The 18,068-nt window shown below is 43.2% G+C and overlaps 1 protein-coding gene across 2 annotated transcripts in view; it reads left to right on the plus strand.

Annotated features, from left to right (window-relative positions):
* Window positions 1-17,363, plus strand: part of CACNG8 (calcium voltage-gated channel auxiliary subunit gamma 8) — a 49,884-nt gene extending 32,521 nt beyond the window's left edge. The window contains exons 3-5 of one of the 2 annotated variants that reach the window (XM_044278080.1): window positions 8,787-8,927; window positions 16,783-17,264; window positions 17,316-17,363. In XM_044278080.1, the coding sequence (XP_044134015.1) occupies window positions 8,787-8,927; window positions 16,783-17,264; window positions 17,316-17,363 (671 nt within the window). Of the gene's footprint in view, window positions 1-8,786; window positions 8,928-16,782 lie in introns of both variants that reach the window. The other variant, XM_044278081.1, reaches the window with a different exon arrangement.
* Window positions 17,364-18,068: the final 705 nt, after the last annotated feature.

Genomic DNA, 18,068 nt, shown 5'->3' on the forward strand with positions numbered 1-18,068 from the left:
GCACCCCACAGTATAGCACCTCACCATATACAGCACCCCAAACTATACACAATACAGCCCCCCACACTATACAGTACAGTAGTATAGCACACTATACAGCACCCACAGTATACAGACCCCCACAGTATACAGTACAGCAGTATAGCACTCCACAATATACAGCCCCCCACACTATGCAGACCCCCACACTATACAGGCCTCCCCACAGTATACAGGCCCCCACACACTATACAGCCCCCCCAGTATACAGCCCCCCTCACAGTATACAGGCCCCCCCACAGTATACAGGCCCCCCCAGTATACAGGCCCCCAACACAGTATATAGCCCACCACACAGTATACAGCCCACCACACAGTATACAGCCCCCCACAGTATACAGGCCCCCCACAGTATACAGCACCCCACTATACGGTAGTTTACAGTATATTAACATAACAGCCACCTTTTTCTGATGTAATATTTACACAAAAAAGCTCCACAGTTAACTTCTGCAATACTCCTGCTAGGACCTGTGATGACCTCATAGCCATGTGACCAGTAATATTGCTAGGTTACTGGTCACATGGTGATGATGTCATCTAAGGTCCTAGATCACATTCACAGCTCTAACACAGTACAATGCCTGGACTCAGTGCCGGCAGGCATGGCATGGCAGCACCCCCTGTGTAGCTGACAGCCTGACACCCGGGGCAGTGGCTAGCAGGGCTCAAGAGGCAACTGCCTTGGGCCCCCCAGGAGCAACTGGGCCCGGGCTAGCTGCCCCTTTTGCCCCTTGGTAAAGACGGCCCTGCTCTGGAGGTTCGGCAGCTCATTCTCAAGGGCAGGAGTACATTTACAAAATATGATAGTGGGATTGCAGGTAATCGTGTCTGTGAGTAAAACAAAAACAAAAAAAACACTCAAAAATGATAAACTGTTCCTGAATAATATGATAAATAGATACGATGATGTATATGGCCATAATTAAAGAGAAAAGCACAGAACATAACAGTACTCTCAAGGCCCTACATGCAAAATTGATATATAAACTAATACCACATGTGATGTGATAAATATCAGGTTCTTAGCAAATATTTTTTGATTAAAAAAAATACCAGTGCCCAGCCACCACGGCATATGGAAATCTACTCAGTTTAATGTTTAACATCTATCTCTATGCCAGTGGGACCCCACACGTATTCTGAGTGGCTACAGTTGTTCCCTCTGTGTGCCACAGGCATCCATAAATATCACACTAATTAAAAGCACTTGATTGGATGGGATGATAGAAGTGCATTCAGACTTGAAGGCGGCCACACCACCAAATATGTTCTACACGGAGGTGTGGTCGCCTCCAAGTCTCAATGAGCTCCCATTATCCCATCCATTCCACAAGTGCTTTTAATTAGTGTGATACATATAGCTGAGTTGGCTCTTCCTTTCTAAAATATATTTGCTAAGCACCTCATATTTATCATATCAAATGTATTAGTTTATATATAGATTTTGTATTGAGAGCCATGAGAGTGCTGCTATGTTCTGTAATTTTCTCTAAGTAAGGCCTCATGCACACGACAGTTTTTTTTCACGGTCCGCAAAAACGGGGTCCGTGGGTCCGTGATCCGTGACCGTTTTTTCGCCCGTGGGTCTTCCTTGATTTTTGGAGGATCCACGGACAAACGGATCCGTCCTGAATTACAATGCAAGTCAATGGGGACGGATCCGTTTGACGTTGACACAATATGGTGCAATTGCAAATGGATCCGTCCCCATTGACTTTCAATGTAAAGTCAGGAGTCCCTTTACTTTCACACTTGTGTTCATAATGCAGACGGTGGCTCCGTTCAGAGCGGATCCGTCTGCATTATATTGTTAAAACATTTCTAAAGTATGAAAATAGCCTCAGACGGATCCGTCCAGACTTTACATTGAAAGTCAATGGGGGACGGATCCGTTTGAAAATTGAGCCACAGTGTGTCATCTTCAAACGGATCCGTCCCCATTGACTTACATTATAAGTCTGGACGGATCCGCTTGCCTCCGTACACCCGAACATAACTTGAAGCGTCCCCATCACCATGGGAACGCCTCTACGTTAGAATATACTGTCGGATATGAGCTACATCGTGAAACTCATTTCCTACAGTATATTCTAACACAGAGGCGTTCCCATGGTGATGGGGACGCTTCAGGTTAGAATACACTGAAAAACTGTGTACATGACTGCCCCCTGCTGCCTGGCAGCACCCGATCTCTTACAGGGGGCCGTGATCAGCACAATTAACTCCTCAGGTGCCGCACCTGAAGGGGTTACTTGTACTATCATATCCCCCTGTAAGAGATCAGGGCTGCCAGGCAGCAGGGGGCAGACCCCCCCCTCCCCAGTTTGAATATCGTTGGTGGCACAGTGTGCGCCCACCATCGCCCCCCCTTCCTCCCTCTATAGTTAAAAATCGTTGGTGGCACAGTGTGCGCCCACCATCGCCCCCCCCTTCCTCCCTCTATAGTTAAAAATCGTTGGTGGCACAGTGTGCGCCCACCATCGGCCCCCCCCCTCTCTCTATAGTAGTAACAACCATTGGTGGCAGTGTGCGGCCTCCCATTCCCCCCCAATCATTGGTGGCAGCGGAGTTCCGATCGGAGTCCCAGTTTAATCGCTGGGGCTCCGATCGGTAACCATGGCAACCAGGAAGCTACTGCATCCCTGGTTGCCATGGTTACTTAGCAATAGTACAATTGTAGAAGATTCATACTTACCTGCTTGCTGCTGCGATGTCTGTGACCGGCCGGGAGCTCCACCTACTGGTAAGTGAAAGGTCTGTGCGGCACATTGCTAAAGAACTGTCACTTACCAGTAGGAGGAGCTTCCGGCCGGTCACAGACATCGCAGCAGCAAGCAGGTAAGTATGAATCTTCTACTGGGGGGGGGGGGGAATGGGAGGCCGCACACTGCCACCAATGGTTGTTACTACTATAGAGAGAGGGGGGCCGATGGTGGGCGCACACTGTGCCACCAACGATTTTTAACTATAGAGGGAGGAAGGGGGGGGCGATGGTGGGCGCACACTGTGCCACCAATGATTTTTAACTATAGAGGGAGGAAGGGGGGGGCGATGGTGGGCGCACACTGTGCCACCAACAATTTTTAACTATAGAGGGAGGAAGGGGGGGCGATGGTGGGCGCACACTGTGCCACCAACGATTTTTAACTATAGAGGGAGGAAGGGGGGGGCGATGGTGGGCGCACACTGTGCCACCAACGATTTATTACAATAGAGGGAGGGAAGGGGGGGCGATGGTGGGCGCACACTGTGCCACCAACGATTTATTACAATAGAGGGAGGGAAGGGGGGGCGATGGTGGGCGCACACTGTGCCACCAACGATTTTTAACTATAGAGGGAGGAAGGGGGGGCGATGGTGGGCGCACACTGTGCCACCAACGATTTTTAACTATAGCGGGCGGAAGGGGGGGGCGATGGTGGGCGCACACTGTGCCACCAACGATTTATTACAATAGAGGGAGGGAAGGGGGGGCGATGGTGGGCGCACACTGTGCCACCAACGATATTCAAACTGGGGAGGGGGGGGGGTCTGCCCCCTGCTGCCTGGCAGCCCTGATCTCTTACAGGGGAATATGATAGTACAATTAACCCCTTTAGGTGCCGCACCTGAAGGGGTTAATTGTGCTATCATATCCCCCTGTAAGAGATCGGGTGGTGCCAGGCAGCAGGGGGCAGTCTTGTACAAAGTTTGCAGTGTATTCTAACTAGAAGCGTCCCCATCACCATGGGAACGCTTCTGTGTTAGAATATACTGTCGGAAATGAGTTTTCACGAAGTGAAAACTTAGATCAGAAAAAGCTTTTATGCAGACGGATCTTCGGATCCGTCTGTATGAAAGCAACCTACGGCCACGGATCACGGACACGGATGCCAATCTTGTGTGCATCCGTGTTCTTTCACGGACCCATTGACTTGAATGGGTCCGTGAACCGTTGTCCGTCAAAAAAATAGGACAGGTCATATTTTTTTGACGGACAGGATACACGGATCACGGCCTCGGCTGCAAAACGGTGCATTTTCCGATTTTTCCACGGACCCATTGAAAGTCAATAGGTCCGCGAAAAAAAACGGAAAACGGCACAACGGCCACGGATGCACACAACGGTCGTGTGCATGAGGCCTAAAACTAGGAGAAAAAAAATCTTCATCCACTAAAAATGTAATTACAAAATTCTGTTCTTGAACAGACTGTCATAGTCTAGCTTCTTTTAGGAAAATTAGAATTGATGTAAATGATGCAAATTCAGATTTTATATAATTTTTAACTAACCAGCAGTACACCGCATTGAGAGGATCCTTTCTTGAGAGTCCTCAATGCATTTTACTGCTGGTTTGTCGGAGCACAATGTCAGAATGCAAGCGAGCATGAAGATAAAAATGACATACCCGAACTCAGCGTTGACACCATACACCATTTTACGTATATGGACCGTAAACAGAACCATTCATCTCAATGGATCCGCAAAAAACGTAAGGTTCTCCGTATGCCTTCCGTTTCCATACTTCCATTTTTCCGTTTCGTTTTTGCGTAATGGACAAGGATAGTACTTTTCTATCAGGGGCCAGCTGTTCTGTTAAGGAAAAACGGAATGCACACGGACGTCATCCGTATTTTTTGTAGATCTATTTTTTGCGGACCACAAATTACTGAAAAGCAATACGGTCATGTGCAAGAGGTCTAATGGTCCATTCACACATCCGTAGTGCATTGCGGGTCCGCAAATTGCAGATCTGCAATAAACCCGGCCGACACCCCCATATAAAATGCCTATTCTTGTCCGCAATTGCAAAAAAAGGCCCGTAAACAGAAAAAACGTGAAAGAGGCTTTAGGATGTGTTTTGGAGCTGTCAGATTCCCTTTAACCCTTTCAGGACCCTGCCATTTTTCACCTTAAAGACCAGGCAGTTTCTTTGGAAATTTGAACTGTGTCACTTTATGTGGTAATAACTTTGGAACGCTTTTACTTATCCAGGCCATTCTGAGGTTGTTTTCTCATGACACATTGCACTTCATGATAATGTTAAATTTCAGTCAATATTTTTCATATTTATTTAAAAAACAAAAACAAATTTACAAACAAATTGGAAAAATTAGCAACTTTCCAAATTTCTTTTTCTCTGCTTTTAAAACAGATAGTAATACCTCATATAATAGTTATTACTTTGCATTTCCCATATGTCTACTTTGTGTTTGGATCATTTTGTGAATACCATTTTATTTTTTGGGGACATTAGAAGACTTAAGCCTCTTTCATACGGGCGTCACGTGTGAGGGCCGGATTAGATGCGGGTGCGTCGCGGGAAAATGCACGATTTTTCTGCGTGAGTGCAAAGCATTTTAATGCATTTTGCACGCGCGTGAGAAAAATAGGCATGTTTGGTACCCAAACCCGAACCTGGACGAGTTTGGGTTAGGTGTTGTGTAGATTTTATTATTTTCGCTTATAACATGGTTATAAGGGAAAATAATAGCATTCTTAATACAGAATGCTTAGTAAAATAGGGATGGAGGGGCTAAAAAAATATCTATGGTGATGGATCATGTGATGGACCATGTGATGAGCGCAGTGACGTCACCACAGGTCCTTTTCCTCCTGGGCATCAAAGAAGAAGACAGAAGAGAAGCCGGGCTTCACGAACAAATGGATGAGGTGAGTTAAATTATTTTGTATTTTTTTTAACCCCTCCATCCCTATTTTACTAAGCATTCTGTATTAAGAATGCTATTATTTTCCCTTATAACCATGTTATAAGGGAAAATAACAATGATCGGGTCCCCATCCCAATTGTCTCCTAGCAACCATGCCTGAAAATCGCACCGCATCCACACTTGCTTGGCGCTGTCCACATGAGCGGTGATTTTCACGCATCACTTGTGTGTTGTGTTAAAATCGCAGCAAGCTCTATATTATGCGTTTTTCACGCAACACAGGCCCCATAGAAGAGAATGGGGCTGCATAAAAATCGCAAACATCCGCAAGCAAGTGCGGATGCGGTGCGATTTTCACGCATGGTTGCTAGGAGACGATCGGGATGGGGACCCGATCTTCATTATTTTCTCTCATAACATGGTTATAAGGGAAAATAATAGCATTCTTAATACAGAATGGGACCTTTTGTGACGTCACTGCGCTCATCACATGGTCCATCACCATAGTGATGGACCATTTGCTGGGCCATGTTATGGACCATGTGATGAGCACAGTGACGTCACCAAAGGTCCTTTTCCTCCCAGGTCATCAAAGAAGAAGATAGAAGACAAGCCGTGCTGCGCGAACAAGTGGATGAGGTGAGTTTTTTTTTAAATATTTTGAGACCCCTCCATCCCTAATTCACTTAGCATTCTGTTTTAAAAACGCTATTATTTTCCCTTATAACCTGTCTCCTTCTTCTGTGAAGAAGTCCGGGTTCGGGTCTGGGTACCAAACATGCCGATTTTTCTCACGTGCGTGCAAAACGCATTAAAACGCTTTGCACTCGCAGGGAAAAATCGTGCATTTTCCCGCAACGCACCCACATCTTTTCTCGCACGTCCCCCGCAACGCCCGTGTGAAAGAGGCCTTAGGTGTTCCACAAGAATTAAAGGAAAATGTAGATGAAATTTCTGAATTTCACTTTTTTGGCAGAGTTTCCATTTTAATCCATTTTTTTCCAGTAACATAGCAAGGGTTAACAGCCAAACAAAACTCACTGGGGGAGATTTATCAAACTGGTGTAAAGTAGAACTGTCTCAGTTTCCCATAGCAACCAATCAGTTTCCACCTTTCATTTTTCACAGCTCCTTTGGAAAATGAAAGGTGGAATCTGATTGGTTGCTATGGGAAACTAAGCCAGTTCTGCTTTACACCAGTTTGATAAATCTCCCCCATTATTTATTACCCTGATTCTGTAGTTTACAAAAACACCCCATTTGTGATTGTAAACTGCTGTACGGGCACAAGGCAGGGAGCAGAAGGAAAGGAAAGCCATATGGTTTTTGGAGGGCAGATTTCACTGGGATAATTTTAAGTTGACATGTCACATTTGAAGACCCCCTGATGCACCCCTAGAGTAGAAACTCCCAAAAAGTGACCCCATTTTGGAAACTACAGGATAAGGTAGCAGTTTTATTGGTACTATTTTAGGGTACATATGGTTTTGGTTGCTCTATATTAAACTTTTTGTGAGGCAAGGTAACAAAACCAAATATGACAAAACCAAATATGACTACTTTTTGGGTTATTTGTTTCAGTTTTACACAATAAAGAATCTTTAAAAAAAAAATGCTGAAAGCAATAGTTTATTTTTATTTTTTGGGCGACTGTCTTATGTAGGGGCTCATTTTTTCGGGATGAGATGACGGTTTGATTGGTACTATTTTAGGGTGCATATGATTTTTTGATCGCTTGGTATTACACTTTTTGTGATATAAGGTGACAAAAAAGGTTTTAGTGTTTCCATATTCTGAGAGCCTTAGTTTATTTAAATTTTTTGGGATGATTGTATTAAGTAGGGTTCTTTTTTAACTTTATATGCCTGTATAGTGTCCCCAGAAATAATCTAATATGCCGCTATAGTAGAAGAGCTCCTACTTTGCCTTCAGCAATAATATCCCCTAGTTTACCCCCAGTAATAATTTCATTATAGTGCCCCAGAATAAATATTGTCCTCTATAGTGCCCCCAGGATTAATGTTCCTATACAAAAAATCCAGCTATAGTTCTCCAGTATTAAAATACCCCATGTTCCCCCAATAATGTTCCTGTAATCTGTAATTGTATTACTCAAAAACTAAAGATAGTAAACTCCCGTTTAACCCGGAGTGTTGGATATTGAATGATTTCTCCAATATAATCTGCCATAAGCACCAAAAGATCTTTTTGATCAAAATTATGTTCTTAGCCAGACTTTTAATTATCCGAGTCTGGTTTTCTCAAAACACTCCAAAACTTATTGACTAGATACATCTTAAGGTTAAGAGATATGAGAACATTTTGTATACCCAGAGGAATTCTAAAGAAAAATGGTCTAGGGACTCTAGGACATAGGGAGAATGGAAGTGGTGGGTTTTTGTTTCTGATCCTCTGCCCTTCTTTTTCCTCTCACTCTTCGCCTATTTGTTGTTGTTTTTTTTTCTTTGTGATGTTGAGTTTATTATTTTAGAAAGAGAATGAGATTCATCGTGGGGGTGGGTGGTTTGGGTGATTGGGGTGAGTATGGGGAGAAAAGTATAATTTATGTTTTGATTAATTATGAAATTGTTTTCTAATCGTGATTGCTTTCTTACTGTAATTTCTATTTTCCTGTGATATGTCCTTCTCTCAAATAAAGGACTTTATTTACCATATAAAAATAAATAAAAATACCCCGGTGTGCCCCAGTAATGCTCCCAGTAATGCTTTTGGTTGCCCCGCCAATAATGTCCCCCATGCACCTCCAGTAGTAATGTATAGAAAATTCTATGGCAACCCAAATGTTTTATAGATGCTTTTAATCAAGAAAATTTCAGGTTGATACAGTACAATTCATATCCAGAAAGTCTCAATAATCACTAGGCCATTCGTTATGTCTCAACGTTTCCTTCTAAGATGACCTTTATCAAGGGATCTATGGTCAGGAGATGAGCAATGTGTCCTTCTAACACATTTCATTTATATTGCATTAGTTGTATGTGCACAACTAAAAGAAAATTTTAATAGTGAAAGGAGGAAAGTCTTTTTTTAATTTTATAATGAAAATGTGTCTATTATTTTTTTTTTGTCAGGTGTGGTTCGTGCCTCGAGTATCTTCCCTATCCTCAGTGCCATGCTCCTATTACTAGGGGGCCTTTGTGTTGCTGCCAGTCGTGTTTACAAATCTAAGCGCAACATCATTTTGGGGGCTGGGATTCTGTTTGTTGCTGCAGGTAAGTACATTTAAACAAGCAAAATCTCAATGTACAGTTGCAAGAAAAAGTATGTGAACCCTTTGGAATTATATGGATTTCTGCACAAATTGGTCATAAAATTTGACCTGATCTTCATCTAAGTCACAACAATAGACAATCACAGTCTGCTTAAACTAATAACACACAAATAATTAAATGTTACCATGTTTTTATTGAACACACCATGTAAACATTCACAGTGCAGGTGGAAAAAGTATGTGAACCCTTGGATTTAATAACTGGTTGAACCTCCTTTGGCAGCAATAGCTTCAACCAAACATTTCCTGTAGTTGCAGATCAGACGTGCACAATGGTCAGGAGTAATTCTTGACCATGCCTCTTTACAGAACTGCTTCAGTTTCAGCAATATTCTTGGGATGTCTGGTGTGAATCGCTTTCTTGAGGTTATGCCACAGCTGCTCAATCAGGTTGAGGTCAGGGCCACTCCAAAAGGCATATTTTCTTCTGTTTAAGCCATTCTGTTGCATTCTGTTTACTTCTATGCTTTGGGTCGTTGTCCTGTTGCAACACCCATCTTCTGTTGAGCTTCAGCTGGTGGACAGATGGCCTTAAGTTCTCCTCCAAAATGTCTTGATAAACTTGGGGATTAATTTTTCCTTTAGTGATAGCAATCCGTCCAGGCCCTGACGCAGTAAAGCAGCCCCAAACCATGATGCCCCCACCACCATACTTCACAGTTGGGATGAGGTTTTGATGTTGGTGTGCTGTGCCTCTTTTTCTCCACACATAGTGCTGTGTGTTTCTTCTAAACAACTCAACTTTGGTTTAACCTGTCCAGAGAATATTTTGCCAGTACTGCTGTGGAACATCCAGGTGCTCTTGTGCAAACTGTAAACATGCAGCAATGTTTTTTTTGGGACAGAAGTGGCTTCCTCTGTGGTATCCTACCATTAAATCCATTCTTGTTTAGTGTTTAGCGTATCGTAGATTTGCTAAAAGGGATGTTAGCATATGCCAGAGACTTTTGTAAGTCTTTAGCTGACACTCTAGGATTCTTCTTCACCTCATTGAGCAGTCTGCGCTGTGCTCTTGCAGTCATATTTACAGGACGGCCACTCCTAGGGAGAGTAGCAGCAGTGCTGAACTTTCTCCATTTATAGACAATTTGTCTTACCATGGACTAATGTACAGCAAGGCTTTGGAGATACTTTTATAACCCTTTCCAGCTTTATGCAAGTCAACAATTCTTAATCGTAGGTATTCTGTGAGCTCTTTTGTGCAAGGCATCATTCACATCAGGCAATGCTTCTCGTAAAAAGCAAACCCAGAACTGGTGTGTGTTTTTTTTTATAGGGCAGGGCAGCTGTAACTAACACCTCCAATCTTATCTCATTGATTGGACTCCAGTTGGCTGACACCTCACTCCAATTAGCTCTTGGAGATGTCATTGAGGGATCTAGGGGTTAACATACTTTTTCCACCTGCACTGTGAATGTTTACATGGTGTGTTCAATAAAAACATGGTAACATTTAATTCTTTGTGCTACTGAAGACAAGAAAGCCCCTGTACGTTCGCTCCCAGCACCAATTCGCGAAAAACGGTCCCACTGAGAGAGAATCATCAACTGAGTTATCCACACCTGGCACGTGCACCACCACAAAACATGCATTCAACCTCAAACCCTGGAGAACCAAATGACAGAGCAATCGCACCACCAGCTGAGAACTCGACGACTGCCCATTGATCGCGTGAACTACACTCAAATTATCGCTATGAAAACACACACGTTTATTCCGCAACCAATCCCCCCACAATTCCGTTGCCAAAACAATCGGAAACCATTCCAATCAAATTACTAAGAAAAGGGCCTGCTCTCCACTGTCCCTGACAAAAAACGCCGTAACCACAGGAACCCGAAGCATCCGTATACAGCTCCAAATCGACATTAGAAATGGGCGCATCCATCCACACCGATCGACCATTAAATTTCTGTAAAAACCAATCCCAAATTTCCAATCCTGCCCGCACTTCTGCCGACAATTGCAAAAAATATAATGGGGCAATCACCCCCGCTGTAGCCATGGCTGGGGAACAACAAAAAACATGTCCCATCGGCAAAATGCGACAAGCTAAATTTTACCCTTGGAGCTGCACCTTCTTAGTCTTTCGCAAAAAAAAACACCTCCGAACGCAAATCTGCCACCTTATCCTCCGGCAGTCTACATTCCATGGCCACACTATCTATCACTATCCCCAAAAACATGACAGACGTTGCAGGCCTCTCAGTCTTTTCCGTCGCCACTAGCCATAACCCCCCGCGACCAATGCTCCTGCCACTTCAACAACCGGCGCAGTCGACACCCTTACCAAACTAGGTAAATTAACCTGGTCCACAGCCCCCCCCCCCCCCCATCACACTCTCAGTGCAAGGCTGCGAACCTCCAATTAGAGGCCGCAGCACTGATTCAAAATTCCCGGCACTATCCCCGCTTGCAGTGCCCCCTCTGGCCACTAGAGAGGCGCGTATCTCTCCTGGCTCCCAGCCTGCTTCTTCCTCCACTGGCTAAAGGATACTACTGGCTTGCTCCCTGCAGCAGGCATCCTGCAGAGAGGAAGCCATACTCCTTTCCCCCCTCCCCCTACGACAAGGGGAAGTGGGACGGGAATATAACTTCGGCGCGTGCTGCGAGATTCCTTCCACTGCGGTGGCACGCTGAGGACACGCCAGACCCGGACGACCGCAGTGGAGGGTCCCTGCTGGGGTGATTCAGGGCTCAAGCGCTCATGAGGGATGGACCTCCTAGTGCGTATCCTGCCATGAGGGACTAGATGGGACACTGAAGGGTCGCCCACTGCTACCTGGAAGGTCCGCTGCAACCATTTCATCCCGTGCTGTTCAGCTGCCACCCTAACCGCCGCCATTAAGTGCTCCGGGGACACCATGCTGTACCACAATTCTCAGGTACTAACTGCACTGACCAGACACACCCCCACACTACTCACCCACCACAACCAATCAGACCTCTAACCTTGCCCTAAGCCTTTTAACCCATTCCTGCCTTCTAACTTCCCCCTAAGTCAAGCCACACTTCGCTACGTCTGCACCCCGCTACATTGATTTACGTAACGTATTATCATTCTGGCGGTGTTCATATGTTTCCATTTAGAAACTGGTGGCTGTAGGTTTGTGTGTTGGACTCGTGTTTAATCCACACACAGTTGTGTAATTGTATACAATGATTTTATTCCGTGGGTTTTGTGTTTTCTAATAAATTATATTTTTATACCAAGAGGTGCAGCCTTGTAAGCGGTAATTCTTTTTGTTTATTCCATCACATATTCTGTCAATTTTGATGGAAAAAAATAGCACAGTATGCTGCATTATTTTTCCAGTCAAAATGATGGATACTTTGTCAGAAGGCAACACAGTACCCTTTGTAAATTTGTGAGGTTGGTCTTCCTCCACTGCATCTTGCTTTCCATTTACCGTTACACAGATGTAAATTATTGTGACTCAAATAAAGGTCAGATTTATTCTGAACTGCATATAAAATATTATGTTATGTATTATGGGCCAGATTTATCATTAGGATACACAACATTTGTGGAAATAAAAAGTCACAAACTGCTTGTTTGCAACCTTTTCAAAAGCCACTTGCACAAAATGTGCTGGCCTTGCCACTTTCCCAAAAGGGGAGCATTGCGAGGGTGGGATCTGTCACCCCGCCACTTATCATTTTATACATCAGTTTTATGACGTAGAAGAACACTGCATTTTACACCAGCCAGTTCAGACACACAGATTGCAGGATGCTGCGTCTAATTTATGCCAAAATGTACACTTCAATATAAATTATGTGCTGCATCCGGCAGCACACATGGGTATGCCACTGGGCATTAATAAATCTTCCCTTGTGTGTTTTCTAGATGCATATGTATGGTTGACCCTAAAGCAGAGCCACTGGGTGTTAATAAATCTCCCCCTATGTGCTTTCTAAATGCATATGTACAGGTCAAACTCGAAAAATTTGAATATCGTGCAAAAGTTAATTTATTTCAGTAATGCAACTTAAAAAGTGAAACTAACATATGAGATAGACTCATTACATGCAAAGCGAGATATTTCAAGCCTTTATTTGTTATAACTTGAATGATTATGGCTTACAGCTTATGAAAACCCCAAATTCACAATCTCAGAAAATTAGAATATTACATGAGATCAATAAAAAAAGGATGTTAAATAGAAAAATGTAGGACCTCTGAAAAGTATAATCATGCATATGGTCTCATTACTTGGTTTGGGCCCCTTTTGCATCAATTATTGCCTCAATGCGGCATGGCATGGATGTTATCAGCCTATGGAACGCACTGCTGAGGTGTTTTGGAAGACCTGGATGCTTCAATAGCAGGCTTCAGCAATTCTGCATTGTTCGGTCTCATGTCTCTCATCTTTCTCTTGGCAATGGAAATTTCACACTGGACTTCAAGCATCTTGCATTGTGTGCCTCTCCATTCCTCCTCGAGACTCTGGATCCTTTGTTTCCAAATGAGATGTAAAAGTTGCTCTCATCAGAAAAGAGGACTTTGGACCACTGAGCAACAGACCATTCCTTTTTTTCTTTAGCCTAAGTAAGACGCTTCTGACATTGTTTGTTGTTCAGGAGAGCCTTGACAAGAGGAATACGACATTTGAAGCCCATGTCCAGAATCCGTCTGTGTGTGTGGTGGCTCTTGATGCTCTAACTCCAGCCTCAGTCCACTCTTTGTGAAAGTCCCCAACACTTTTGAATGGCCTTTTCCTGACAATCTTTTCCAGGCTGCAGGCATCCCTGCTGCTTGTGCACCTTTTTCTTCCATACTTGTGCCTTCCACATAACTTTCTATTAATGTGCTTTAATACAGCACTTTGGGAACATCCAACTTCTTTTGCAATTACCTTTTGAGGCTTTCCCTCCTTATGGAGGGTTTTAATATGGTTTTCTGCACAACTGTCAGGTCAGCAGTCTTTCCCATGATTGTGATTCCTACTGAATCAGACTGAGAGACAATTTAAGGGCCCAGAAACCCTTTGCAGGTCTTATGGATGAATTAGCTGACTAGAGTGTGACACTTTGAGCCTAGAATATTGAACCTTTTCACAATATTCAGATTGTGAATTTGGAGCCATAATCATCCAAATTATAACAAGTAAATGCTTGAAATATCTCGCTTTTACTGAAATAAATGAACTTAAGCACAATATTCGTATTTTTTTAGTTTCACCTGTATGGTTGACCATTAAACAACTGGGGGCTCTTTGGCATTTGTACACTGACGGTCTGCTTAATCAGAGAAAACAGAAAGTCACACTTAGGTTGGGTTCACACGGGTGCGTTGCAGGAAGAAGCGTGATTTTTCCACGCGAGTGCAAAGCATTTAAATGCGTTTTGCACGCGTGTGAGAAAAATCGGCATGTTTGGTACCCAGACCCGAACCCGGACTTCTTCACAGAAGTTCAGGTTTGGGTTAGGTGTTCTGTAGATTTTATTATTTTCCCTTATAACATGGTTATAAGGGAAAATAATAGCATTCTTCATACAGAATGCTTAGTAAAATAGTGATGGAGGGGTTAAAAAAATATAAATAAATTAAACTCACCTTAATCTACTTGTTCGCGCAGCCCAGCTTCTCATTTTTCTTCTTCTTTGAGGAAAAGGACCTGTGGTGACGTCACTGCGCTCATCGCATGGTCCATCCCCTCCATCCCTGTTTTACTAAGCATTCTTTATTAAGAATGCTATTATTTTCCCTTAGAACCATGTTATAAGGGAAAATAATAAATATCGGGTCCCCATCCCGATCGTCTACTAGCAACCGTGCGTGAAAATCGCACCGCATACGCACTTGCTTGCGATTTTCACGCAGCCCCATTCACTTCTATGGGGCCTGAGTTGCATGAAAAACGCACAATATAGAGCATGCTGCGATTTTCACGCAATGCACAAGTGATGCTTGAAAATCACCGCTCATGTGCACAGCCCCATTGAAGTGAATGGGTCCGGATTCAGTACGGGTGCAATGCGTTCACCTCACGCATTACACCCGCGTGGAAAACTCGCCCGTGTGAAAGGGGCCTTAGGGCTCAGGCACACAAATGTATTTTATTTCCATGTCTGTTCTGTTTTTATTTTGCGGACCGTATGCGGAAACATTCATTTCAATGGGTCCGCAAAAAGAACGGAAGTTATTCCTTGGGCATTCCATTTCCGTATGTCCGGATTTCTGTTCCGCAAAAAAATAGAACATGTACTATTATTGTCCACATTATGGACAAGGATAGTACTGATCTATTAGGGGCCAGCTGTTCCTTTCCGCAAAATATGGAATGCACACGGACGTCATCAGTATTTTTTGTGGATCCGTTTTTTGCGGACCGCAAAACACATATGGTTGTGTGCATGAGCCCTTACTAAGAGCAACCACTGATTGGCTGCCTTGAGAAGCTTCCTAAAAGAAGGTGACAGTGCCACATAGAAGCATGGTGGGTGACACTACAGAGGGAAAAATCATAGGTCACTATTATGGGGCTTTTCTGGCTGTCACTATTACCTAGGTACTGTGGTTGGCACTGTTAAAGATGTGCTGTTGCTGAATTTGTTTGCAGGCATAAGACACATACATACATTATAAGGCTTGCTTACATTTCCAAATGTATCTATATACCTATTTGCATCACTGCCTCTAAGACCTTACGTGGCATTGCTTAATCTAGTTTAACTATTGATTTTTCTGCACACCAGTTATCTTTGCTGGCAACCCTGTTTCAGGATCAGGAGCAGAAGTCAGTATTCTACCGCATCTGAACTACAGTATTAGCACTCTGGTGCATGTCCTAAGGTTGTGCTTTAGCATACCACAACTATGAGACTACCAAGTGAGTGTAGGGAGTCATATATGCCAGGAAATGTAAACAACCTCCGATCCAGGAGGGGCACCTAGTGCCACCTATTTAATGTCTACCTTGGCCCTTTCAAAAGATCTTGAAATAATGAATTGTCAAATAAGACAGCATTATTAACGCATCAAAGACCTCTCACCCAGCCAAACCAGTTCTCTGATCTGCATGGAGCAAAACCCCTGAAACAGATGGATGTCTTTTCCTTATGGGAAAGATTCTGGTTTGGGCATCTGGGATAATACAAAGTCTTAGATTTCACAAAGAACAGCTTAAAAAAAAAAAACTAAGTTATACCTTTTTCTCTAGCGCTGTTCTCTGTGGTGCTGGTCTGGTCCTACTTGCATTTATTTTTACAAACTGCAGTGGTGACATGACTGGATATGGTACATGACCACTGTAGCCAATCAGTTTTTAGCTGTGTACCGGAGAGGACTGTGGTCTCATGCCAAATCCTGACACATTACTATACACGTCACTGACACAGTACAGTGACATGTCAGGATTCGGCACATGACCTGAGATTTCCCGTTTAAAGAGCCAGATATTGACTTACAGGGTAGTTATCCAATAGGTGGCACCAGAGAGCCAGATTTTGCCCTTTTCCATAAGGACTTATTTATATTTCCGTACCACAACGAGATAAGGTTAGGAAAAAACCTACTTTAATTAAATTGGTTGATTTAGTGCAGACATACTATACTGTGGAGCTCCACTTTGTGTTTTCCTGTATTTTCATATCAATCACAATGATGACTAATTTAACATGAGCATCTTAAGACCAGAGATTTTAACAAAGGTATAAATGCAATACATTTTATACTAAGTAGTTGGTGTTCACTGCTGAATATTTGCAAAATTATCATAAAAAATGCTTAGTCAATTTCACATTAAGATATATAAAGTGCTAACTTTCTTGCCTTCAACTCTATTGGCAGGTTTAAGCAACATTATTGGTGTCATTGTTTACATTTCTGCAAATGCTGGAGATCCTGGTACTAAAAGAGATGATGAGAAGAAGAGTCATTATTCATATGGTTGGTCCTTTTATTTTGGGGGACTTTCTTTTATCATTGCTGAAATGATTGGGGTGCTTGCGGTTAATATTTACATTGAAAAGAACAGAGAAGCACACTGTAAATCACGTACTGAGCTGATCAAAAACCCATCGGCCATTCTTCGTTTACCAAGCTATCGTTTTCGATATCGCCGACGCTCTAGATCAAGTTCACGATCCACTGAACCTTCTCAATCACGGGACACTTCTCCAGTTGGAGTGAAAGGGATACCATCTACTGATATTTCCATGTACACCTTGTCAAGAGATACCTCCAAGGCTAATGTCAGCAGTCTGTATAACACAGAGCGTGGAGATCACAGTTTTTTACAGCTGCACAACTGCTTTCCCAAGGAACCTGGGGTCACCGTCACCGTCACAGGACCAGCCTCAAACACAGGCACCCTGGGCAAGGACGGTTCAAATACCAACACTCTAAACAGGAAAACCACCCCTGTGTAGGTGGTCCCAAGGCTAAGGTCTTCTAAGTGAGCTTGTGAGAGTGAGTGTGTAATCTGTGTGATAGGATGTAAGTTTTAGGACGGAGGTAGGAGCCATTTTATGCCATGTAGCTGCCAATTTCTGGTAAAGAGGTGTTACAAATCTCTCTATCAGTGAAAGAAAGTTTGGAACCAAATGATATATGTTCTAATCCCTGCATCATAAAGTTTTGATAAAATACACTTGTTAAAAAAGATTATGTACATTATAGGATGCTGATTAACCTTTTGCTCTCTTCCAAAAATGTTCCTGCTAAGATGTAGCTTCTCTCAAAGGGTACCTGCAAAATAAGGATGGAAACTATTAAATATTCTCACCTAAGACAAATTCCATAAATGAGTTGAAGATGATCTGCATCTCTTGTGACATGGCATGACACTGTCCAATCAGTGCTGCTGATAGTATCAGATTGTATAGGAGCATACTCTCCTGAAATGGTGAACACCCAATTGTCAGATTATCCATACGTTTTCAGAAGGACTTCCAGAGGAATGACAAAATGCTTAGTTCTAGGTTCCGTGATATTATCATGGGTTTACCGAAATAGACATGTCATGAGAGATGGCAAGTCCTCTTTAATGATCATTTGTTTGCATGTGAAAATGATAATAGTTGAGAAATCTGTTTGCAAAAAGTATCTCCAGTGTATGAGAACTAACCTAAATG

The sequence above is a fragment of the Bufo gargarizans genome, chromosome 2 (genome assembly GCF_014858855.1).
Source record: "Bufo gargarizans isolate SCDJY-AF-19 chromosome 2, ASM1485885v1, whole genome shotgun sequence".
NCBI classification, from domain to species: Eukaryota; Metazoa; Chordata; class Amphibia; order Anura; family Bufonidae; genus Bufo; species Bufo gargarizans.